General features: G+C 39.7%; 1 protein-coding gene across 18 annotated transcripts in view; it reads right to left on the bottom strand.

The window, feature by feature from the left end:
* Positions 1–2,315: 2,315 nt before the first annotated feature.
* The window catches only part of LOC144593640 (protein 4.1-like), a 112,003-nt gene continuing 89,308 nt past the window's right edge, over positions 2,316–25,010 (bottom strand). For 6 of the 18 annotated variants that reach the window (XM_078399518.1, XM_078399520.1, XM_078399521.1 and 3 more), the window contains 7 exons: positions 21,991–22,158; positions 21,133–21,654; positions 20,555–20,683; positions 20,069–20,167; positions 16,126–16,206; positions 14,022–14,135; positions 2,316–4,890 (listed from right to left, as the gene is read on the bottom strand). In XM_078399518.1, coding sequence (XP_078255644.1) covers positions 14,028–14,135; positions 16,126–16,206; positions 20,069–20,167; positions 20,555–20,683; positions 21,133–21,654; positions 21,991–22,158 — 1,107 coding nt within the window. In that variant the 3' untranslated portion in view covers positions 2,316–4,890; positions 14,022–14,027. The remainder of the gene's footprint in view (positions 4,891–14,021; positions 14,136–16,125; positions 16,207–20,068; positions 20,168–20,554; positions 20,684–21,132; positions 21,655–21,990; positions 22,159–25,010) is intronic. The other 12 variants (XM_078399529.1, XM_078399530.1, XM_078399533.1 and 9 more) reach the window with 7 other exon arrangements.

Below are 25,010 nucleotides of genomic sequence, written 5' to 3'. Positions count from 1 at the left end.
GTCAATGTTCATACCGCTGGGGTGTTAGCTACCCAAGCGAAATATGAGGTGCTATTTCTCCAATCTGGGCCTCACTCTGCCAATGGAGGAGGCCCAGGACAGAAAGTGCAGATTGGAAATGGGGGGGGGGGGGGTGGTGGGGGGAGTTAAAGTGCTGAGCAGGAGATCAGGTAGGTTAAGGCGGACTGAGTGAAGGTATTCAGCGAAACGATTGCCAAGCCTGCGCTTGGTCTCGCCGATGTAGAGAAGCTGACACCTGGAAGTGGATACAGTAGATGAGGTTGGAAGAGGTGCAAGTGAACCTCTGCCTCACCTGTAAAGATTATTGGGGTTCTTGGATGGAGTCAAGGGGGGAGATAAAGGGACAGGTGTTGCATCTCCTGCGGTTGCAAGCAAAAGTACCTGGGGAGGGGTTGGTTTGGGTGGGAAGGGACGAGTTGACCAGGGAGTTGCAGAGGGAACGGTCTCTTCAGAAAGCAGAAAGGGTTGGAGATGGGAAGATGTGGCCTGTAGTGGGATCCCGTTGGAGGTGGCGAAAGTGTTGGAGGATTATATGCTGTATGCGACAGCTGATGGGGTGAAAGTGTGGACAAGGGGGGACTCCTTCCTTGTTGCGAATAGGGGTTGGGGAAGCAAGAGTGGAGCTGCGGGATATCGAGGAGACTCTAGCGAGAGCCTCATCTATAATGGAATTCTAAATTGGGGCAAAGCCAACTTTAATGGTATGAGACAGGAACTTGGTCAAGTTAATTGGAGCAGGTTGTTGTATGGAGGAAAAGGAACATCCGGAAAGTGGGATAGTGTACTGACAAATGTTGAGGGCATACAGGTTCCTGCTAGAGTGAAAGGCAAGGTAGGTTGGCATAAGGAAGCTTGGATGACAAAATAAATTGAGGTTCTGGTCAAGAATAAGGATCTTGAAGTTGGGCAAGTGGGCAGAGGAATGGTTAATGAAGTTTAAAGCAGATAAATGTGAGATGCTGCATTATAGGAAGTCTTACCACGGCAGGACCTTCACAATAAATGGCAGGGCTTTGAGGAATGTTGTAGAGCTGAGGGATCGAGGAATGTGGGTACATAGTAGTTCATTAAAAGTGGCATCACAGGTAGAAAAGGTGGTCAAGAAGACTTTTGGCACATTGGCCGTCATCAGTCAGGGTTTTGAGTATAGAAGTTGGATTTTTATGTTACAGCTGTACAAGGTGCTGGCAAGACCGCGGATGGAGTATTACGTTCAGTTTTGGTCATCATGCAATGGGAAAGATGTTGTTAAACTGGAAAGTGTGTGTGGGTGTGCATGTGTGTGTCTGTGTGCGTGCATGTGTCTGTGTGCATGTGTGTGTCTGTGTGCGTGCGTGTGTCTATGCGTGCGTCTGTCTATCTGACAAAACAGGTCAGTGGTTCCTGTCTTCCATTCCACTAAGTGTCAGGCACCTGCAATGAACAGCATCAGCTCTTTCTTGTGTGATCAGAAGAGCACCCTCCTCACCCTCATAAAATAAACTGACTTTAGAAACATAGAAAATAGGTGCAGGAGTAGGCTATTCGGGGCTTTTGAGCCAGCACCGCCATTCAATATGATCATGGCTGATCATCCAAAATCAGTAGCTTATCCCTCCTTTCTCTCCATATCCCTTAATTCCAATAGCCCCAAGAGCTAAATCTAACTCTCTCTTGAAAACATCCAGTGAATTGGCCTTCACTGGCAGAGAATTCCAGATTAACAACACTCGGGGTGAAAATGTTCTTCCCCATTTCAGTCCTAAATCGCATACCCCTTATTCATAAACTGTAACCCCTGGTTCTAGACCCCCCGACCCCCCCAACATCGGGAACATTTTTCCTGCATCTAGCCTGCCTGCATCTGCATCTGCAAAGTTTCGATGACTGAGGAGGGGACAACTGGACGGATACAAAATCCCAAGGGATTTTGATAGTGAGTAACGTGGAGAGGATTTAAAAGCACTGGTCACTCATTTAAGATGTAGAAGAGGCAATGTTTTTTTCTGAGCTGTTTTGGAACTTCAAAAGGTTGTGTACATCAGGTTTTTGAATAATTTTTAAGGCACAAGTAGATAGATTCTTGATAAGAGGTTAAAGTTTGTTGGGCTGGACAGAAATATGTAATTTAGGTTACAATCAGATCAGCATGCTTTTATTGAATTTGCCGTGCAGGCTCAAAACACCGTGTCCTACTCCTTTTCTAATCTGTATGCCTGTACAAGAGTAAAACAAAATTATTTCTGAAGATAATTAATAATCTGTTTTCCCAACAGTGAACAATGAAATAGCAATGAACGAAGATCAGAATTACTTTATTAAAGAACGCTTTTTCGCCAAGCATTCAACGGAATACAGCGCACAGAATAAAATGCATAACAATTAAATCTCTCAAGAGATACTTACAAAAGTGAACCTGTCATTAATGCCTCAAGAAGAATCGCATAACAGGTAACCAACAAGGCAAAATTACCAAGATGAATCATTTGATACTCTAAGGGAGTATCAAACTGTCAAGTATTATTTTGGTGGATAATTTTACTTCAATGTTTCATACAGTTTATCTCAAACTCAAGAAAATACAAGATCTTATATTATCTTTATTCTTCAGATCTATTCAGATGAAAAAGCTAAATGTTTGAGATTTTACAAAAAATATAAAGTATGAAATTAATGATGTTGTTTAATTGAAGTTAAATAGTCTCAGTCTCATTTCATAGGTTCTCAGGCATTGCTTTATGAAGGAAGCATTTAGAGTTAAATTTCCCAAGATAATGGATGGCAACCTATAGCTGGAATGGATACGGCAGTGGAAATAGGACAAACTAAAAATAACGAGAGACAAAGGATTCAATAAGGAATGGGTGAGGCAGGAATAACGATGGGAGTAGGGTTAAAGAGAATACAAAACAAATGAAGTGAGGGCCAAAGAATAAGTTCAGAGGGGACGACTGAAAAAAATGTTGCCTGGGAATGTACAACAAGCGAGCACATGTAGGATGCGTTAAGAAGTCAGGAAGTAAGGGAGAAAAACAAACACAAAATGAATACATCAAGGAGAAATCATTGTCTAGGACAGCTCTGAGGCTCTCAAAGGCTACTGGGGTTACTGAGGAAACAAGTTAAAACTTTGGGGTCAAAGATGGTGAAAATTAAATGTATAACACAGATTCAATATTAAAACCAGCTTGCAGGATAGGGTTAAAAGAGTCGACATATATAGTAGGGAGGAAACAAGCAAAGCAGGCAAGTAATCTAGGCCGTACACTTAGAAACTCAAATGAAGACCCAACTGCGGAGTAGTCAGATAGTGAAATAATGCACCGGATCAGGAACATAGTTTAACAAAAGGCTTGCTGAATCTATTGGGATGCACTACCTCGTGGCATTCTCAGTAATCTTTGAGATGTCAAAGAATTGCATTAAAAAATGTTTAAAATTACAAATTCCTTACAATATTTGCACTTTATTATAATAGTTATCCATTTAAAGCAATTAAACTTTGTTAGACACAAAAAGCTGGAGTAACTGGGTGACGTTTCGGATCGAGACGTCTGAAGAAGGGTCTAGACCCGATACATCACCCATTCCTTCTCTCCAGAGATGCTGCCTGTCCCGCTGAGTTACTCCAGCTTTCTGTGTCTATCTTCGTTTAAACCAGCATCTGCAGTTCCTTCTTACAGAATTAAACTTTGTTTCTCTGTAAGATGATATCCATCAAATTATCTTTGGCAAAAAGTGCCATTTGAAAAGTTCAAAAATATAGAGTCAAACATACCAACGAAGTCAGATCAAACATATTTTAAGCAAAATTTATTTTTATTTTTTAAACAGGATTACATGAAGAATACCACAACATAACTTTTAAGCTGCCAGTGCTATTTTGGTTGTTTGCCTACATACAAGGGTCCAAAGCATAAAAACAGTCATCAGGGTTCAGTATTGCTTTGCATTTGTTTAAAAGCAAAGGATTCTGCCATATTATCTACAGAAAAGACAAAATAAAACAGGTTATTTTTTATACTTCAAATCTTCCTCAAAAATTAGGCAAAGCCTTTAGAACTGCAACACAATTCACCTATTAACAGCTACACTCGAAAGCTTAATCTGTCATTGTAAGAACATAAAAGATTTATAGAAATGTATTCAATATTATGATTTGGCTTTTCAATTGAAGAAATATGATTTAAAAGTATTAAATTTTAAGCTCACTATGAAAGTTTGTTATAGAACTATTAATAGAAAAGTATTCTTTTCCAGTATGGATATCCTAGTTCCACGGATGTCTTAAGAAAATATAATAGTAAATGAGTAACAGTGCAAAATTTTATTGGAATGATATTTGCCCATGTTAGGCCCCCTTCATTTTTTTGCGTAATAGGTGGCATAGGAGATGCTTTTTAAATAGACTTAATTCTCTCAACTGACAGGTTAAAGAGAAGTCTTTCTATATTTCTCTTTTCCACAATATTTGGTAACTACTTGATCATGCTAAAAAAAAGTTTCTGCAACAACAGGTTTACACATATTCAGGTTCTGAAACTGTATCTAAATTAGTCGTAACATTCTGTCCAACTCTTCAAAGAAACCTACTTTATAGCCTTTGTAATATTTGCCTGTGGAGACTAAATTTTAATGGTGTAGAAGTCATACATTAATAGGCCAGCCAACACATTAGTAGAGTGAATGATCAAATTATTGGCTAATTATTTTAAATGTTTAAATAGGAGGATGAGTTTCTGCAGATCTTTTGACATCTTCAAATGTTCAAACTATTGTGGCTGCAACATTGATCCTTTTCCAAGCTCAGTGGCAATTTTTCTTTATTGATCATGGCAGTGGTCACTTTAAAGTTCAAGATCCTTTGTTCCGTTCAACCAACATTCATTTCTGAAAGTAAACAGCACAAATTAGATAAATCACATCTAAAATAATTTACTAAATTTCCTAATCTCCAATAAAATTCTTCAGTATTTTTTTTTTTCTTGCTATCTGCTAATTCTTTTTAAATATGTACAAGAATTTAACCTGATGCTGTGGGGTTCTGTTCAATGAACTCTTACACAACAGCAGTTATAATCATTTGCGTACATAAAAAAAGTATGCTTTCAGATTCTTAAACCAAAGCATCAAAAATACTGAATGTGGTAAGCATAAGATGCACTCAGTTAATTTCAATTTATGGAGTTAACTCAACAATTCATTCTAAAGTGTTCATGGAATGTAATCCTTTTGAATAAAATTAAAATAAAGATAAAGATAGATCACCCTTTAAACAACAAATTCATGTTTATTCATATATTCTACTGAGGTCCAGAATTTGAGGCATTACAATATTTTAAGTTAAAAATGAATGAAAGTAACACTTTCAGGCAGTAATTTTAAGCCTAGAATTTTTCAGGGTGGGCATTTGATGATGATGACAAGATGGATTGCAGGCAGGACATAGGCAGCTTTGTAACGTGGTATCAAGACAACAAGCTTTCCTTCAGTGTCAGTAAAATGCAGGAGACAGTCAGATTTCAGGAAGCAGGGTAAAGTGTATGCCCCAGTCTGTATATATGATGCTGAAGTGAGATGGTTGAAAGCTTCAAGTTGATGGGTGTAAACATCACCAACATTTTGTCCTGGCCCAAACACACTAACTTCCTCAGCAGGAAGCATTGGGATTTCTCCAAACTCTTACCAGTTTTTACAGATGCAACATGCAAAGCATCTTATCCAGGCACATCACAGCTGAGTATGGCAATTGCTCTGCATAAGACTGCAAGAAATTGCAGAGAGCTCTGAATGCAGCCTGGTCCATCTTGCAAACCAACCTCCCCTAACCATGGTTATCCAATTTCCACACTTGATTAATGCAATGGTCTTCCAGCCCAGCATTGGAGCAGAAGTGAATAGTGCTAACAAGTCACAATTAACTACCAGAATGTCCATGCAGAATCTCAGAATTATTTTCACTTACACATCTCAACTACAGATCAGAAATAGCCTTAGACTGGATGGTGAATTCCTGACGTGACGCGAGAATGATTGTACTTGTCTTCAAGGCATCATTCTGAATAACTTGTCATCAAAATTTCAAATTAAACAATAGACAGTAGAAAATTCCCCATTGGTTGGAATCATACCTCACTGCTATTTGTTAGGAGATCTATTATTTCAGCTCCTGATACTGGAGTTTGTACGGGTAATATTTCAGGCTCAGCCACCACAACAGTTTCATCAATTCCCTTTCCTTCATCACCGAGTGAAAAGAGACTGTCTGACAATAATGATATTCTCAGTGCCGCTTGCAAAGACAACAATTAGTTCACGTTGACCTGTTCCCAAGACCCAAATAATGTTTAACCTTGGACTGACTCTCTAGCAAAAAATATGTTTCTGTCATTGTACAGCAACAATTTGTAAATCGAGAACTACTGCCTATTGTCATTTTAACATAATTACTGAAAACTCCAACAACAACACTGGCACATTAAGCAAAAATATAACTTGACATGCCTCAAGTGTAGCAAGTGCTACAAGATGTAAAAAAACAAATCCACTTTATTGTACCTACTATTCACTCTCTCCTTTTACTACCAACATGTCAGGCCTGTAAAGTATCCCAGAACATTGACTACATCAAGTTCCCAAGGCTTGATTGACACTACTTCCGAAACCTGTGATGTTCACAATCTTTAGAACAGAGAACAACGCTGCACAAAAACAGACCCTTTGGCCCACAATGTCCATGCCCACCATGATACCGTTAAATTAATGCACTCTGCCTGCACATGATCCTTATCCAATCATTCCCTGCGTATCATAGAAACAGAGAAAATTGGTGCAGGAAGAGGCCATTTGGCCCTTCGAGCCAGCACCGCCATTCATTGTGATCATGGCTGATCATTCACAATCAGTAACCTGTGCTTGCCTTCTCCCTTGATTCCACTAGCCCCTAGAGCTCTATCCAACTCTCTTTTAAATTCATCCAGTGAATTGGCCTCCACAGCCTTCTGCGGCAGAGAATTCCACAAATTCACAACTCTCTGGGTGAAAAAGTTTCTTCTCACCTCAGTTTCAAATGGCCTCTGCTTTATTCTTCGACTGTGGCCCCTGCTTCTGGACCCCCCAACATTTGGAACATTTTTCCTGCATCTAGCTTGTCCAGTCCTTTCATAATTTTATACGTCTCTATAAGATTCCCTCTCATCCTTCTATACTCCAGTGAATACATGCCCAGTCTTTCCAATCTTTCCTCATATGACAGTCCTGCCATCCAGGGGAATAACCTCGTGAACTTATGCTGCGTTTGGCTCAATAGCAAGGATGTCCTTCCTCAAACTAGGAGTCCAAAACTGCACACAATACCCCAGATGTGGTCTCACCAGGGCCCTATACAACTGCAGGACTTTGCTCCTATATTCAAATCCTCTCGTTATGAAGGCCAACATGCCATTAGCTTTCTTCACTGCCTGCTGTACCTGCACGCTTGCTTTCAGTGACTGGTGTACAAGGACACCCAGGTCTCGTTGCACTTCCTCTTTACCTAATTTGACACCATTGAGATAATAATCTGCCTCCATGTTTTTGTCGCCAAAGTGGATAACCTCACATTTATCTACATTATACTGCATCTGCCCACTCATTCAACTTGTCCAAGTCACCCGGCAACCTCCCAATATCCTCTTCGCAGTTCACACTGCCACCCAGCTTTGTGTCATCTGCAAACCTGTTAGTGTAACTTCTAATTCCATCATCCAAATCATTAATATATATTGTAAATAGTTGCGGCCCCAGCACCAAGCCTTGCAGCACTCCACTCACCACTGCCTGCCATTCTGAAAAGGACCAGTTTATTCCTACTCTTTGCTTCCTGTCTGCCAACCAATTCTCTATCCATGTCAATACCCTACCCCCAATACCACGTGCTCTAATTTTGCTCACCAATCTCCTGTGTGGGACCTTATCAAAGGCTTTCTGAAAGTCTAGATACACTACATCCACTGGCTCCCCTTCATCCATTTTACTTGTCACATCCTCAAAAAATTCCAGATTAGTCAAGCAGGATTTCCCCTTCATAAATCCATGCTGACTTGGACCAATCCTTTTACTGCTATCCAAATGCGCCGTTATTACCTCTTTAATAATTGACTCCAGCATCTTACCCACCACCGAAGTCAGGCTAGCTGGTCTATAATTTCTTGTTTTCTCCCTCACTCCTTTCTTGAAAAGTGGGATAACACTACCTACTGTCCAATCCACAGGAACCGATCCTGAAGCTATTGAACATTGGAAAATGATCACCAATGCGTCCACGATTTCTAGAGCCACCTCCTTGAATACCTTGGGATGCAGACCATCAGGCCCTGGGGATTTATCAGCCTTCAGTCCCATCAGTCTACCTAATACTATTTCTCGCCTAATGCAAATTTCTTTCAGCTCCTCTGACTCCCTAGATCCTCTGTCCTCTTGTACATCTGTGAGATTGTTTGTGTCTTCCTTAGTGAAGACAGATCCGAAGTACCTGTTCAACTCTTCTGCCATTTCCTTGATCCCCATAATAATTTCACCCATTTCTGCATTCAAGGGACCCACATTTGTCTTTGCTAACCATTTTCTCTTAACATACCTAAAGAAGCTTTTACTGTCCTTCTTTATATTCTTGGCCAGCTTCCCCTCGTACATCGTCTTTTCAGCCCATAATGCCCTTTTCGTTACCTTCTGTTGTCCTTTGAAAGTTTCCCAATCCTCTGGCTTCCCGCTACTCTTTGCTACGTTATACATCTTTTCTTTTTTGTTTTATTCCACCCCTATCTTCCCTTGTCAGCCACAGTTGCCTCTACTCCCCTTAGAATCTTTCTTCCTCTTTGAAATGAAATGATCTTGCATCTTGCCCAGAAATTCCTGCCATTGCTGTTCCACCGTCATTCCTGCTAGATCCTTTTCCAATCGACCTTGGCCAGCTCCTCTCTCGTGCCTTCATAGTCCCCTTTGTTCAACTGCAACACTGACACTTCTGATTTAACCTTCTCCCTCTTAAATTGCAGACTAAAACTAATCATATTGTGGTCACTAGCTCCAAGCGGTTCCTTTACCTTGAGTTCCCTTATTTAATATGGTTCATTGGACAACACTAAATCCAGAATTGCCTTCTCTCTGGTAGGCTCCAGTACAAGCTGCTCTAAGAATCCATCTCGGAGGCACTCTACAAACTCCCTTTCTTGGAGTCCAGAACCAACCTGATTTTCCCAGTTTACCTGCATATTGAAACCCCCCATAACCACAGTGGCATTACATTTGTTACATGCCAGTTTTAACTCCTGCTGCAACTTACACCTTAAATCCGGGCTACTGTTTGGGGGCCTGTAGATAACTCCCATTAGTGTCTTCTTACCTTTACAATTCCTCAACTCTATCCACAGTGACATCGTCAGTCCCTAAGACACCCCTCGCAAGAGACTGAATTTCATCCCTCACCAACAGAGCTACCCCACCTCCTCTGCCCACCTGCCTGTCCTTTCTATAGAACGTATAACCCTGAATATTCAGTTCCCAGTCCTGATCCTCCTGCAGCCAAGTCTCTGTAATCCCCACAATGTCATATCTACAAATCTCCAACTGAGCCTCAAGCTCATCCACTTTACTTCTTATACTTCGCGTATTCACATATAATCCTTTCAAGCATTTGCTCATCTCCCCTTTCACATCGATTCCTATTACACGGCCATAATCTCCGATCCTTTCATGAGCTTACTGTCCCATTAATTCTGGGGTCTTTCTTAACTTTTCCTACACACTCTTTCCCTTTAACTCCAACCTTATCTATCCCATTTGACACCCCCCCCCTCCCCAAACCCTATTTAGTTTAAAACCACCCATGTAGCAGTGGCAAATCTGCCTGCCAGAATGCTGGTCCCCCGCTTGTCGAGGTGCAACCCGTCTCTTTTGTACAATTCACCCTTACCACAAAACAGATCCCAGTGGTCTAAGAATCTAAATCCCAGCCCCAGCTCCTCAGCCACACATTCAGATCCCCTATCTCCCTGTTCCTGCCTTCACCAGCACGAGGAACTGGAAGCAAACCGGAGATAACCACCCTGGAGGTCCTGCTTCTCAGCTTTCTTCCGAGCTCTCTAAAGTCACGCCGCAGAATATCTTTCCTCTTCTTTCCGACGTCATTTGTGCCGACATGCACTAACACTTCCGGCTGCTCACCTTCACCTTTGAGGATGCTCTGCACTCGGTCCGTGACGTTCTGGATCTTGGCACCAGGGAGGCAACACACCATCATTGAATCCCGCTTGTTGCTGCAGAAACCCCTGTCTGTACCTCTCACGATGGAGTCTCCTACTACCACTTCTCTGCCTGACGTTGGTCTCTTCAGCTTTGTCTCCGCCACGTTTTGCTTCGCAGACTTGTCCGCCACTCAGACTGGCAGTGTCTTCTGTCCCGACAGCTTCCAAGAGGGTCCACACGTGCATCTAAAAGCCTCTTAAATCTCCCTATTGTATCTGCCTCCACCACCACCCCTGGCAGCACATTCCGGGCACTCGCCATTGCTTAAAAAAGCTGCCTGGCACATCATCTTTAAATTTTCCCCCTTTCATCTTAAAGCTATGCTATCTCGTCTCTTCTACCCTTGAAAATCTGTGCTGACCATCTATCCTAACTATGCCTCTCAATTTCATATACTTCCACCTGGTTTCCCCTCAGCCTCCAACGTTTCAGTGAAAACAATTCAAGTTTGTCCAAGCTCTGAGGCATCGTCTTGCAAATCTTGTCTGCACCCTCTCCAAGAACTTCAAATCCCTCCAGTGACTGGAACTGTATAATACCCCAAATGCTATCTAACCAAAGACCAATAAAGCTGCAAAATGATTCCTGACATACTCAATGCCCCAGCTGATGAAGGCAGGCATATCATACACTGCCTTTACTACTATTTGTGTAGCCACTTTCAAGAAGCTATGGACTTGGGCCCCAAGATCCCTCCATATATCAATGCTGTTAAGGGTCTTGCCATCAATTGTATACTTTCCCCTCATATTCGATCTCTCAAAGTGCAATGCCTTGCACTTGCTGCAACAAACTCCATCTGCCAAAAAGGATGGGAGATGTTCAGTCTGAAGAAGGGTTCCCACCCAAAATTGCATCAAACCATTTTCTTCAGAGATGCTGCCTGATCCGCTGAGCTACAGCACTTAATCTAAAATGTGCAGTTCTTTGTTTCTTTCACATGTTTAGTTAGGCGCCAAGGTGAGACTATACAACCAGCACTGCTCCCAGCAGACGAGTCAACAGTAACAGCTAAGGAATACAATTTATCCTTGTCTTTACTTTTATTTATAATGAATGATCTCTTGCTATCCACTTTGCTGCTGTAACACTGTAAATTTCCCTGGTGTGGGACGAATAAAGGAATATATTATTATTATTCTTAGGTATAAACCATAGAGAACATCACTGATTCAGAAGGTGGCTCAATGTAGCACTATTAGTATCAGAAGTAAAGAGACATATATACCTGCCTTTTAAAAAAAACAGGAAATTGCAAAGCCATTGCTATTACAGGCATGCCGATTTCCCCCCCAATTTAAGTATTGCATTTGTTTAATTTACTTCAGCTAAACTAAAGGGTTTCATTGTCACTTGCAGCACTGTTATTGAGATTTGCTAGAATTTAAAAATCTGCAATATAATCTAGAAGAATTATCTTTATCCAGTGCATAGATTTATTTCAGTAAGCTGATGTAGTGAGACTGCTTCCATTAAAATTTCATGGGGTCTGATAGCAGTTACTTGATCAATAAGAGCAAGGTAATTTATAATAGTGAAACATGTATATATTCAGGAGACGCAAGAGACTACAGATGGTGAGATATTGAGCAAAAGAAAGACAACTGGAGGAACTCAGTGGGTCCAGGCAGCATATGTGGAGGGAGGGTGGTGGGTTGGTACATGTAGACCTCCCAACATTTGATTTTTTACAAATTCAGAATTTTGATGTCCAAAATTCAGAATTTGACATCAAAATTCAAAATATGGCGCGTACTGCAAAAAAAAGTATGCACACCAAATGTGCATACGCATGTGTGAAAAACGACTATAAACAGTCTGTAGTTCTTGGACTACATGTACAATGTCAGGCCTATCTTGAATATATTCTGCTATTTGTAGATAGGTTATTGAACAGAAATACTTCTTACAACACAAAGAAAAAATTGTTTTGTTTTGTTTTTTCTAATTTGCTTTTTCCTTACACATCCCAATTCTCTTGGTATTGAATAAAAGAACAATGGTCATAAAATGTATGACTAAGTTATGAAGAGTTTCATTTAAAACTGCACATACCTAAAATTTTCATTGAAGACATACTTGCTCCAGTGGTCTTCAACAGCAAATCACAACAGTCCATGTCCCCCCATCCCCTCCCCCACCCCCATTCTACCCCATCCCTCCCCCCTTATTCCCCTCCCCCCCTTTCCCCCCACCACCACTCCCCCTCCCCCACCCCCTCCACTCCCTTCCTCCACCCCCACCCCCATTCACCCACCCCATTTCCTCTCAACATCGGCGAGGCGAGGCCAGCGGCAAGGCACAGCCGGGCCATGGGCGAGGCTAGGCCGGGCGAGTGGCGAGGCTAGGCCGGGCGAGCGATGAGGCTAGCGAGGCCAGCGGCGCGAGGTGGGGCGACAGGCAGGGCGAGCGGCGAGGCATGTGCTTTGCGGAAAAAGCGAGGCAAAATCGGAATAGCGGAAATGAAATAAGAAAGCATAAACTTTCCGCCAAATTCGGAAGGGTTGGGAGGTCTGGTACATGGTACGAGCTGCCAGAGGAAGTAATTAAGGAAGGCACAAAAATTATCTAAAAATACATTTAGGCAGGTACATGAATAGCAAAAGTTTACAGGGATATGGGCCAAATGGTGCATCTTGGTCAGCATGGATGATAAGGGTCAAAGAACCTGCTTCCACAATGTATACATTAGGAAATACATCTTCATTTCAGCTTGCACTCAATTCACTTTTCATTTATTGATCATCTTAAACTAACTTTCGAAGTTGATTGCTATTGCAAACATAGAGTTTGTAAACACTGTGCACTGCAGTATTGCACATGCATCACTGAATGAAGTGATGATTGACAGTAACAAATAAAACCACACTTGAGGAGAAAGTGTGAAAATTCCATTACAAATGTTTGCAGTTTGTGAAGTTGAATGGCATTCAAAGGCAAATTTCAAAATTCTAGAAAACCATATTTTGCCTGAAGGTTTCAACTACAACTTTAAACAAAGTTCCATTGAATAATGTTAAAACAAAAACATGCAAAATAAATTAGCATTCATACAAATTAAAATACTTTGTATCTAGCATTGCAAAATAAATTGGTGAAATCAGACGATTTAAAAATGAAACACACAAAACTCATGTAATAGATTATCTGCCATTTGGATGGAAACTGTTCAAATTAATGCAGGTTGCAAGGCAAAAGGTAAAACTGGCCCAATTTAGTAGGTCATTTAGATGGCCACACACCAAACCTACTTGAATTGTTATATTTGCACAAGTTCTGAGTATTTTCAAATATAATCATTGCTTTACCACCGTATGGTACTACATTCCAAAGGCCTTTTGTCAGCGATTATATTTTAAATAGTTATATCTTTCGTCAAGTGACAATAATTCTATTTAACTACACTTGGTCCAAACATTAGACACTTGTTTGGTTTTCCAGCATTTATTGAAGCCTTTTGTGAGGAACACAAATGAAGGTTGGACCCTTTTACAATACACTGAGTACACACTTGAATACTAACATTTTTAATGGACAGAGAAAAAGAGATGAAATTATAGCAGCCATTAAAAGCTAGTAGCCAACCAGGATTTAATGCATGTTCAAAGCTTGTATTTCTCTCTCAAGTTAATTAAACTAAGTTAGAAAAGAAAGCATGCTAAGAAAGAAGCAGTGAGCTGCGAAACGCATATCTGCTTTTATTATTTACTGCCTAGGTAGATGCTGTATTCCCTTACCTTCACTCATTCATCCCCGTCCTCAGTGAGCTCTGTTTCTTTATGTACCACTACCCTGGTGACTGACATGTCTGGGTGCTGCTCTTTGGCTTCTTTTATAGCCTGGGCTAAGGCCTACCCAGAATTACAAACAATTTTTAAAGGAATTGAAATTAAAATTACATCAACATACACAACAATGGCACACTTAAAGCAAGTTACAAATGTTATGATAAATAATAAAAAAATTAAAATGTGCAATTTAATCTTGTGTAAACCAAAAAACTAAAAATTAACAGTCCACTGGTAACGGCAAATAAAAAGGTACTGGGTGGCTAAACTAGTTATTCATACACAAATCTCAAACTGGACACATATGGACAAGGTTTACGGGGATATGAGCCAAATGCGGGCAACAGGACTAGATAAGATGGGCCAAGTTGGTTGGCATGGATAAGTCGAGCTGAAGGGTCTGTTCTATGACTACTATATGATAATGCAAAGATGCGTGTGTGGTCTTACAATAGACAATAGGTGCAGGAGTAGGCCATTCGGCCCTTCGAGCCAGCAATGTGATCATGGCTGATCATTCTCAAGCAGTATTCCGTTCCTGCTTTCTCCCCATACCTACTGACTCCGCTATCCTTAAGAGCTCTATCTAGCTCTCTCTTGAATGTATTCAGAGAATTGGCCTCCTCTGCCCTCTGAGGCAGAGAATTCCACAGATTCACAACTCTCTGACTGAAAAAGTTTTTCCTCATCTGTTCTAAATGGCCTACCCCTTATTCTTAAACTGTGGCCCCTGGTTCTGGACTCCCCCAACATTGGGAACATGTTTCCTGCCTCTAAAATGTCCAACCCCTTAATAATCTTATACGTTTCGATAAGATCCCCTCTCATTCTTCTAAATTCCAGCGTATACAAGCCTAGTCGCTCCAGTCTTTCAACATATGACAGTCCCGCCATTCCGGGAATTAACCTAGTAAACCTACGCTGCACGCCCTCAATAGCAAGAATATCCTTCCTCAAATTTGGAGACCAAAACTGCACACAGTACTCCAGGTGCGGTCTCACTAGGGCCCTGTACAACTGCAGAAGGACCTCTTTGCTCCTATACTCAACTCCTCTTGTTATGAAGGCCAACATTCCAATCAATTCCATCCGAGGAATAAAGATAACCATAACCATTGATCAGAGGAACATTTGTAGATCACTCAATGCCTCATTCAATTAGACGGTGGGTCAACTCCATCAATTTCAGCTGTTAAATTTCATTAGTTTAAAAATATATATCATTGTCATAGCTTTTATCGATTTGCACACAGCCTGATACAGCTCCTTGCCACCCACTGAATCATTCCAATTGCTGCTTTTTTCTGTCAATTGGCAGCATTTAAGAAAGCACACATTGCTTCAGTGTAACAATTTTCAGCCGTATTACTGAATGGACAAGTCAATGGAAGAACTATTTAGAATGAATGAATCTATAAAAATATTTAAAAGATGATTTGCACTCCAGTACCTACCACTAAAGTTAGATTTTCGGTTCACTGGTCTATTTCAGGACAGTCACCAAAAATTATTTTTAAAGTAAAATGTCATGAAACAGTATATGTTTACATGAAGTTGAACTAACGTGTTCTTTTTAGCAACAGCGAGGTGACAGCATACACTTTCAAGAGATCACTACAAATCGTTAAATTGTTAAGTTGGCGTAGCATTAACTTTTCACCAAACATTTATTTGCAATATCAAAATCTATATATACTTATATTGATTACCTAACTTTACACAAACACATTGGCTCAGATATGTCATTAATTTTTCATAAGGTGATCTGAAGCTCTAAATTTCTTTACCTCTGAACCCTTCCCACAAAAAAAAAAAAGAAAATTATTTTCATTCATCCGAATGCCACCAAAACCCATTAAATTTGACTCATTAAATTCATAACGCAAATGAATACTGCATACTGAACTTGTTTTAATGAAACTTTAGTATTTCCAAGTCAGCAGAACATTCTCATCCAATAATGCAAAATTCCCATTTTGCGTCTAAATGCAATACTGAATTACGGAATTGTTAAATTCAATTTTTAAAATTAATAATGGGGAAATAAACTAACCTGATCGTGGTCTATGTCTGCGTCCCCTGTGATGACAATTCGCTTTTCAATTCTCGTTTCAGAAACTCCACCTTTAACAGTCTAAAAGAAGGATATGACATCCATTTATTGTTTTCCTCTTGATTAACCATTGGAAACCCATTCTTATTTTCAATCACACTTATGTACTTAGTATCTTGAACTGACTATCTCTCAGCAGCAAACAAATGCATCAGTCATTCATTACACATGACCTCAGATAAACTCAGGTTTTAAAATGGATTTTACTGAAATTTGATAGCAAATTGGCAGAAATTCCTCGGCAGTGGCACTAGCACATCCACAGACAGGTGAAACAAAGCTTACCAAATTATTGAAATGCTGATGAATAGCAGTTTAAAACTGGAATTGTTAGTTGTAAGAGTGAATTCAATTGTAAATTGAATGAGGGAGGGAAAATATGGAAATGAGATGCATCTAAAAGGCAAAGATAGAAAGTTTTTAAAAAGAGATCTATAATAATTAAAATCTTCAGATATGATTCCCAATTATGAAAACTAATTTCCAGTGCTAGAGATTGTTTGACACTTAAGCCTTACATTTATTCAATGTTTCATTTTACAACATTGGACAAGTCTTAATTTTTCAAGTGTGAACATATATTTCATAAATGTTTTGTGTTGAAACTCCATGATAGAGTTAAAGCAAAGCTTTTGGATACTTTGGACAACTTGGAAAAGTAATATCCTGTTTCTTGCAAACTCTGAGCAACCAGGAGTTATCCAATTTACTATTTAATTATGAGTGCGTGGTCAATTCTTCAGCAAAATATGGTACATTACGTCCAAGAAAAGAAACTTTAATGTATTAAAGACAATTCTAAAAAAGAAACCATCATTTTATTTGGTGTCTGATGTTATTGCACCAACAGGAATTGAAAATATTGATATACTGCGCTGCTATTTCAGTTTCCAAGAATCCAAGATAGATAGATTAGGCCTATCAAGCTTGCTTCTTGCATAATGAATTCTAATGCAAAATGTATTCCATGTACATTTCTGATGGGAAATGCTATTCAAATATGAACTTCGCACCACAGCTAATTAGTTTAGTTTATCAGTTTAGTTTATTGTCACGTGTACCGAGGTACAGTGAAAAGCTTTTGTTCCATGCTATCCAGTCAGCAGAAAGACAATGCACGATTACAATTGAGCCATTTACAGTTTATAGATAAATGATAAGGGAATAACGTTTAAGGTAGAGCCAGCAAAGTCCGATCAAGGACAGTCCGAGAGTCACCAAAGAGGTAGACAGTAGTTCAGCACTGTTCTCTTGTTGTGGTAGGATGATTCTGTTGCCTGATAACAGCTGGGAAGAACAGACCCTGAATCTGGAGGTGTGCGTTTTCACACTTCTATACCGTATGCCTGATGGGAGAGGGGCGATGAGGAAGTGGCCTGCGAACAACTCGTCCTTGATTATGCTGCTGGCTAGATGGAGACATTTGCTAAGGAATGACATGTGGCTGAGGAAGTGAGCTTTGGTCTGCACTGTAAAAATAAGTGATATTAAACCACTGTCCTGATATTAAACGGAGAGACAGAAATCCCATCAGATTGCAGAGCTTCAGGTCAAAAATTTCCAGATGTAAATGGCCAAGGATTCAACAAAAATATGAAAATCAAAAATAAAAACAGAAAAAGCAAAGAGTCAGGAGAACAGGCTGCAGTAGTAGGAAGAGAAACAGTTAACATTTAATCTTTCTTTAATGTTAAAAATCTGTTGAATCAAGAAATATATGTAAGTGAAAATTGATGTCATGCTGACAGGACAAGTCAAATAACATGGTTGTACTCATTCATTCATGTAGCATTCATTTAGAGGGGACTAGAATTTTCAAGCAACGATGTAATGCTGAGGCTTTATGGCATCGGTGTGGGCACATTTGGAATATTGTTCGCAATTTTGGGTCCCATATCTGAAGAATAATGTGCTGGCTTTGGAGTGGGTCCCGAGGAAGCTTATGAGAATGATCCCAAGGTTAATTGGGTTAACGTATGAGGAATGTTGGAAGGCTCTGGAGTTGAGAAGGATAAGGGGGGATCTCATTGAAACCTACTGGATAATGAAAGGCCTAGACATAGTGGACAGGGAAAGGATGTTTGTAGTAATGGGAGTGTCTAAAACCAGAGGCACAGCCTCGGAAAAAAAAGGACGTACCTTTAGAATAATGAAGAATTTCTTTAGCCAGAGGGTGGTGAATCTGTGAAATTCATTGGCACAGACAGCTGTGGAGGCCAAGACATTGGGTATTTTTAAAGCAGAAATTGATAAGTTCTTGATTAATAAGGGGATCAAAGGTCACAGGGAGAAGGCTGACTTGGGTTGAGGAAGGAAATAGATCTGCCATGATTGAATGGCAAAGTAGCCTAATTCTGTTCACATGTCTTATTGTACTAAGAATTATGATGCATTAAATTAATAAAATTCTGAAAGTCATAGACAGGGTAGTTAGCAGTATTTTTCTCAAGGTAGGAATGCCTTATGCCCATTTTGAACAGGCAGACAAAGCTCCACCTAGGCGTGTCCCTCATCCCCGTTGGCTCTGTACCATGCATCTTTGTGTCAGAAGTCTGATCTGCTTTCACAAGGGAAAACTCTTGGAAAAGTGATCAGCCCAGTTGGAGTCCTTGGAACGATTCTGAAATTATGTATTAATCAACATGCCAACTTGCTCACATCTTTTAATTTTTACTTCCACTGCCTACTGTCTCCATCTGCTTCAAGGTAACCTCCATCTTTCCAGTTCCCAAGAAAAATTAAGTGACCCGTCTCAGTGACTATCACCTCGTAGCTCGAACATCAATTATAATGAACTGCATTGAAAGTCTGGGAATAGCCCACATTTGCGTCAGTCTTTCAGACAATAAAGACCCCTGCAATTTGCATGCGTGGAATGTAGGTCTACAGAGGATGCCATCTCTCTTGCACTACATTCAATCCTGGACCACCTTGTCAACAAGTGCACCCATGTCAGGATGCTATACATTGACTGCAGCTCAGCCTTCAGAACTATAATGTCGAATAAGTTCATCACTAAACTTCTGGAATTTGGCCTTTTGGTCTCTGTCTGCCACTCACTTCCAGACTTGTTGACCGGCAGACCCAACGATTAGAATTGGTCATAACATATCCTCTGCCTTGACCCTCAATACTGGTGCCCCTCAGAGTTGTCTGCTCAGTTCCTTACTCTACCTCTTGTATCCTCATATGTGGCCAAATACAACATTAACTTGTCCTTTAGGTTCCTCGATAATTCACCGTTGTTGGCCAGGTCTACAACAATGAGACAGGTGCAGGAAAGAGGTTGAGGACCTAGTGTCACAGCAATAATCTAGTCCTTAATGCCAAGATGAAAGAATTTGGCTGTGGGCCCAAGGAAGCGAGGTGGTGAACACAACCCTGTCCTCATCAATGGAGTTGCTGTAGAGATGGTTAACAGTGCCTAGGCATCAATATCACCAGCAACTTAATCTAGCCCATTCACACAGATGCAGTGATCAGTAACACTCCTTAGTCTATATATTGTTGTGGTTGGATTGCTGCCGCAGAGTAAGCAGGTGGCAGCAAATGATAGTCATTTAAGAGGCATTATGGTAGGCACTTACCATTACATGACTTTACTTTAAGACAAAACATTTGTGCCAATAATCTTGTTTTAAAAATCATCCAATGCCATAAAAGGAGGTGCTCCAGCTAATTAAAGTAATAAAAATCAAAGCAATGAAAAGAAAATTGCTGTACTTAAGTTGAAAATCAGCAAGTTTCAGTAATGAAATTTGATGGATGGAGAAAAGCAGTGTAAATTAAGTACGGCAATTTACTTGCATGCATGAAAACAAAATGAGGTTCACTTTATTAGAGGGAACAAATAGTGAAGATATTAATACCAGTTATTATATACCTTGGTAATCTGGGTTGTCATAGTTTGGCAAAAAGATTCAGAAGTTATCGTCTGAGCACTCATCAGGACACCAGGATCATTGTCTCCACTGCCATCTCCCTTTAAGTATATATAAGTATCAATGAAGACATTTATAAGTAATAACAAAGATGTTAATAGTTACTATTTTCAATCTGATTAAGAAATTAGTTCCTTTCATGAGAAAAAAACTAATATGCAATTCACCCAGAAGAGAATCAATATTGCTGACCAATATTTTGATTCATATTTTAAGTTAAGAATTCCAATTTGAAGATACATCAGCAAAATGTAGAACTGTTGTAGTTTTAAATTTACATTTTTTAATAAACAATGACTCAATTTTACGATGAAGTACTATGGAATAAATTCTTTTTTCGGGGGAAAGAAGAAGGTGGAATCTAAACAACCATGTAAAAGCTACAATATTCATAGCATTCACACATTTGCAATCAGTTTATCATTTACCTGTGCAGCTTCATATGTAATGGTTTTAGTTTCTGTTTGAACAATTGGAACTTCTTTTGTTGTAATTTCAGTCTTGTCAGGACTCACAGTATCAGAGATAGTCACCATTTCGGTCTTTACTACAGGAGGCTATCAAAAAGAAAGCCACGTAAATAACAGATTACAACTCAACTGGAACTCCAAAACCTGAGAAAATATACATTAAACTAAAATAAAAGAATGAAAAGATTTGCACCATAAATAGGCAGGTGGAAAAAAAAAGATGTTTATATTAGAACATAGCATGACATAAAACACTGAAAAAAGTACAATTAGTTTATACTTCAATAAAAAGGATGAATATAGAAAAAGGGTAATGTGGCTGCCCAGACATCCAGTGTAAGGGAAGCAGCCAGAAATCAGGAGTGAAGCAGGCAGAGAGGTTTGTCTACTTTGGAGCAAAAAGAAAACCTTACTGAATTTAAGTGAATTGAAGTTGTTCCAGAAAACCCGACAGACCAGGAAAAGAGGCAGTATATACTGGAGAGGACTTTAATACATTAACATTTATTTCTGACTCAAATGCTGTGAAGATTTACCTCTGAGTAACAAACAACTTCTGGCATAGCATCACTATCAATAAACGAAACATCTCCATTTAGTTTGGGATTGATATCTTCATGCTCTTGCTTGCGCTTTGCTTCCTGCAATTTTCCATTTTGCATTTCTTGCAAATCTTCTTCCAGAACATCCTGCATCTTATGTACCACAGTAGCAGGAAAATGCACTTCTTCAATATCTGTTACTGAAATCTCAGAATCCATTGCTACTGTAGTCAGTGTCTTACATTCATTTTGGTCTCTCTTTACATTTTCTCCTTCCTTGGTCTGTGGGTGGTATTCTGCCTCTTCCTCACTGTCACTATGGCTATCAGAGGATGAGACATTACTCTCTTTTGCTGCCAACTCAACAGGGGGTACAATTGAGCTGTTTTCAACAGGGCTTTCAAGTTTTACTTTTGAATGGCTGGGTGCACTCTTTACCTCTTCAATCACTATTGCTTCTTCTAATATAACCTCTGCCTGCTCCTCCATCTCGGATTTCTGATTCTCATCTGAGGTCTACACAAAGAAAATGAATGGAAAAACAAAACAAATGAGGCAAGAAATATAAAATACAATCATGCAAACTTAAAGGGTGATAACAGTAAACAAAACAACAATGACTGAAGCTATGCTCTGATGGGTTTCTCGAACAAAGAACACCCGGGCATAGCTCCAGCTTCTGCAAAAAAGCCTTCTGCTCTGTAAACAAACTTGAGGACAATAAGTAGCTACTCTTTAAATGGCATAAAACTATGAACATGCAAATAATGACCAGGACAAAGCAAATCAAGGTAGCATGTGACACACACTGTGACTTATAATTACTGATCATAAATTCCATTCTAAAAGCACCTCAGGTAGCTGCTTGGAGTCTTTGAGAGAAACAGATTCAGCTGCAGCTTTTTCTTTCAACCCAGCATCCTCTAATGCCTGAGAAACAGTAGACGAGAAGGAGGCCACCAAGCCTGTTGAGAAGCTTTCTTTACTAAGTAAAAGCGATGTTATCTCCTCTTCTAAGCTCTATGCAGTTAGAAAATTGAGAATAAAAATTAAGATAACAGTCTTAGACAAGAGAAATTACGTCACCTACCCCTCGTTCCTTTACCTGTAAGCAAAACATGCAAGCAGATGTTTCATAGTAAAAATAAAGCATTGCTTAATATTTACATACATCTCTAAACACAGCTGATCAGCTTAGAATCAAATATCTTGCAGTTCCATGCTACATTTTTAAAAATGGGTAAATATTAAACCACTAACACTATAGAGTTATTCTTTAATATCGCATAATACAAAATAACTCCAATTTATTATACTTAATGTAGTTTTTTCTGCAGCTGTTGGAAATCATTTATATCCAAGTATTGAGTATTTGAGAAAATCTTTACTGTTTCATGAGAAATTATAGCAGTAAATTGCAGCTACGCAAAACAATTAAATCTTTACAAGAGGTGGTTATTTTGTTATTCTAGAAAATCTTGAGAAGACCAAATCCAGTCAAGATTAATGTGCCAGATAATAAAAGCTATATTTTGGTCATGTTTCTAAAGCAATAAACAAATTCCATTTCCATGGAGCTTTTATTGTAGCAAGCAAAGCGTCCCAAAGTGCTTTTACGGACACTTGAAAATCTGACAGCAAACCAAATGTAGACATTAGCAATGGCCAAATGCATAGTCAATAAGATAGGTTTTAAGAAGCATCTTAATGTATAAACAAAGAGTCCGAGATTTAAGAGGGAATCCCGCAGAAAAGATTTCAATGGCACAATTAAATTCAGGGATGGTCCAGGAGGCCATAATTGATGAGTAGTTAGTTCAGAGGCTTTTTAGAAGGAGGGTAGATACAGCGATAGAAAGGGACAAGACCATAAGGATTTAAAAACACGAGTGAGGATTTTAAAATCCAAGCATTGCTTAAAGCGAGCCCAAACAGGACATAGAAAACACGAGACATGCAAACGAAAGACATGGCATTGATTCATTGATGGTCACCTTCAGTGTGAATGCAAATTAATGCATTTACTCTTAAGTAAGTAAAACCTCAATAGATCAAAACTAATTTATTTTTATTTTTTAATTCACATGATCAATGATGGATTTTTAACCATGAAATGGAGTCCGACTACATTCTATCTTTGTCCCGCCCCCTCCCTTGACATCAGACGGAAGGAGGGTCTGGACCTGAAACATTACCCATTCCTTCTCTCCAGAGATGTTACTCCATGTATCTACCTTCGACTTTAACCAGCATCTGCAGTTTTTTCCCTACACATTTTGCCGCTCCACTGCGAATTCTCCTCAAGGTATGTCTACTTTGAAAAAGTTCTCCTCCTCTCTCCGACTAGAGTTTAGCAACATCCTCTCTTGCTGCTCCCCCTCTGTGATTCCTCCTGCCCTCTGACTCTATGACCACGTTTTAACCCGGACTCGCTACCACAGCCACGGGACTTGATTCGCCCTTTCGGCTTTTCTCGGGACTTGCATGCTCCTCCATCGTTTACATTGTGGATTCCAACCCCGGTTCCAGACCCAAAAAAACTTCACATAGTCCCTGCTTTCCCTCTCTATCTCCTCCCCTTCCCAGTTCTCCCACTGAGAACTAGTCTTCCCGTCTCCGGCTACATTCTATCTTTGTCCTGTCCCCTCCCCTGACATCAGTCTGAAGGGTCCCGACCTGAAACGTTACTCATTCCTTCTCTCCAGAGATGCTGCCTGTCCCACTGAGTTACTCCACGAATTAGCCTGGTGAATCTCCTTTGTCCAGCCTCCAATGTTACTGTATCTCATTTTAAACTATACCTGAAAGCAAAATTTTTATCGTACCTGTACCTCACTGCACATGTGCATATGATAATAAATTCGACTTGACTTTAGGTGAGGGGACCAAAACTATATGCAATATTCCAGGTCAGCCTCAATAACAGCAACCTGTATATTTGCAACACAACCTCTATTTTTAAACTCCATCCCCTTTGCAAAGGCTGCCGTGTTGGACTTTTATGCTAACTTTTGACCCCCATGAATCAATGCAATCAAGCAAAACAATTATCTTAAAGAAATGAACATTTCTTGCACCATAAGGATTTCTTCAGCAGCATGGAAAACTCATTCCTTCCATTTATTGCTTGTCAGATGATTAATGGTGGATTTACATGACAAATGAGAAATCTGATGAATCCATCAAACTGAGCCAATTGATGGAAACACGATTTCAACCTTAAGATTTGGGGATTTTGTAAGATGGATGATTGCAGTTCAAGGTTCTTAAGGAGCTTTAAACATCTATGCTTAAGTGTGATACAATATAAATATGCAAGCAACTTAAGCAAGTTTTAAATTTTGTGATCTTTTGCGCTAATTAAACATAAAACCTAATTGCAAACAAAAATGAGTCATTCGTCCTTTCGGCTATTTAGCCATTCAGGAAGATCTTTTAACTTTCCTCTATAATCCCATCCCTTAATTCCCACAAAATACAAATGTCTATTAATTACTATTTTGGATATATTCAGCAACTGAGCTCCAAAATGCCTTAAATGGCAGCAAATGTTAAAGATTCACCAACACCTCATCTGTCCAATCCCTTAATGCAAGTCTGTGACCCCATCACACCATGGCCAGGGGGAATATCAAGCCCCTTAAGAATTTTGTAGATTTCAATGAGATCACCCATCATTCCAACTTGAGAGCCAAGACTTGATCTTTGCTTATATGACAAATCTGGCATCCCCAGAATCAGTGTAGAAAACGTTTGCTGCACTAATCTCTATCAAAAGTAATTCCTTCAACAAATAGGGAAACTTGACCCAGATGCAATATTCCAGATGCAATCTAGTAAAGGTCCTATAAAATTTAAGCAAGTTGTCTCCT

The sequence above is a fragment of the Rhinoraja longicauda genome, chromosome 5 (genome assembly GCF_053455715.1).
Source record: "Rhinoraja longicauda isolate Sanriku21f chromosome 5, sRhiLon1.1, whole genome shotgun sequence".
Taxonomy (NCBI): Eukaryota; Metazoa; Chordata; class Chondrichthyes; order Rajiformes; family Arhynchobatidae; genus Rhinoraja; species Rhinoraja longicauda.
Note: the sequence above shows the minus strand (reverse complement) of the source record. Positions and strands in the feature narration are given on the sequence as shown.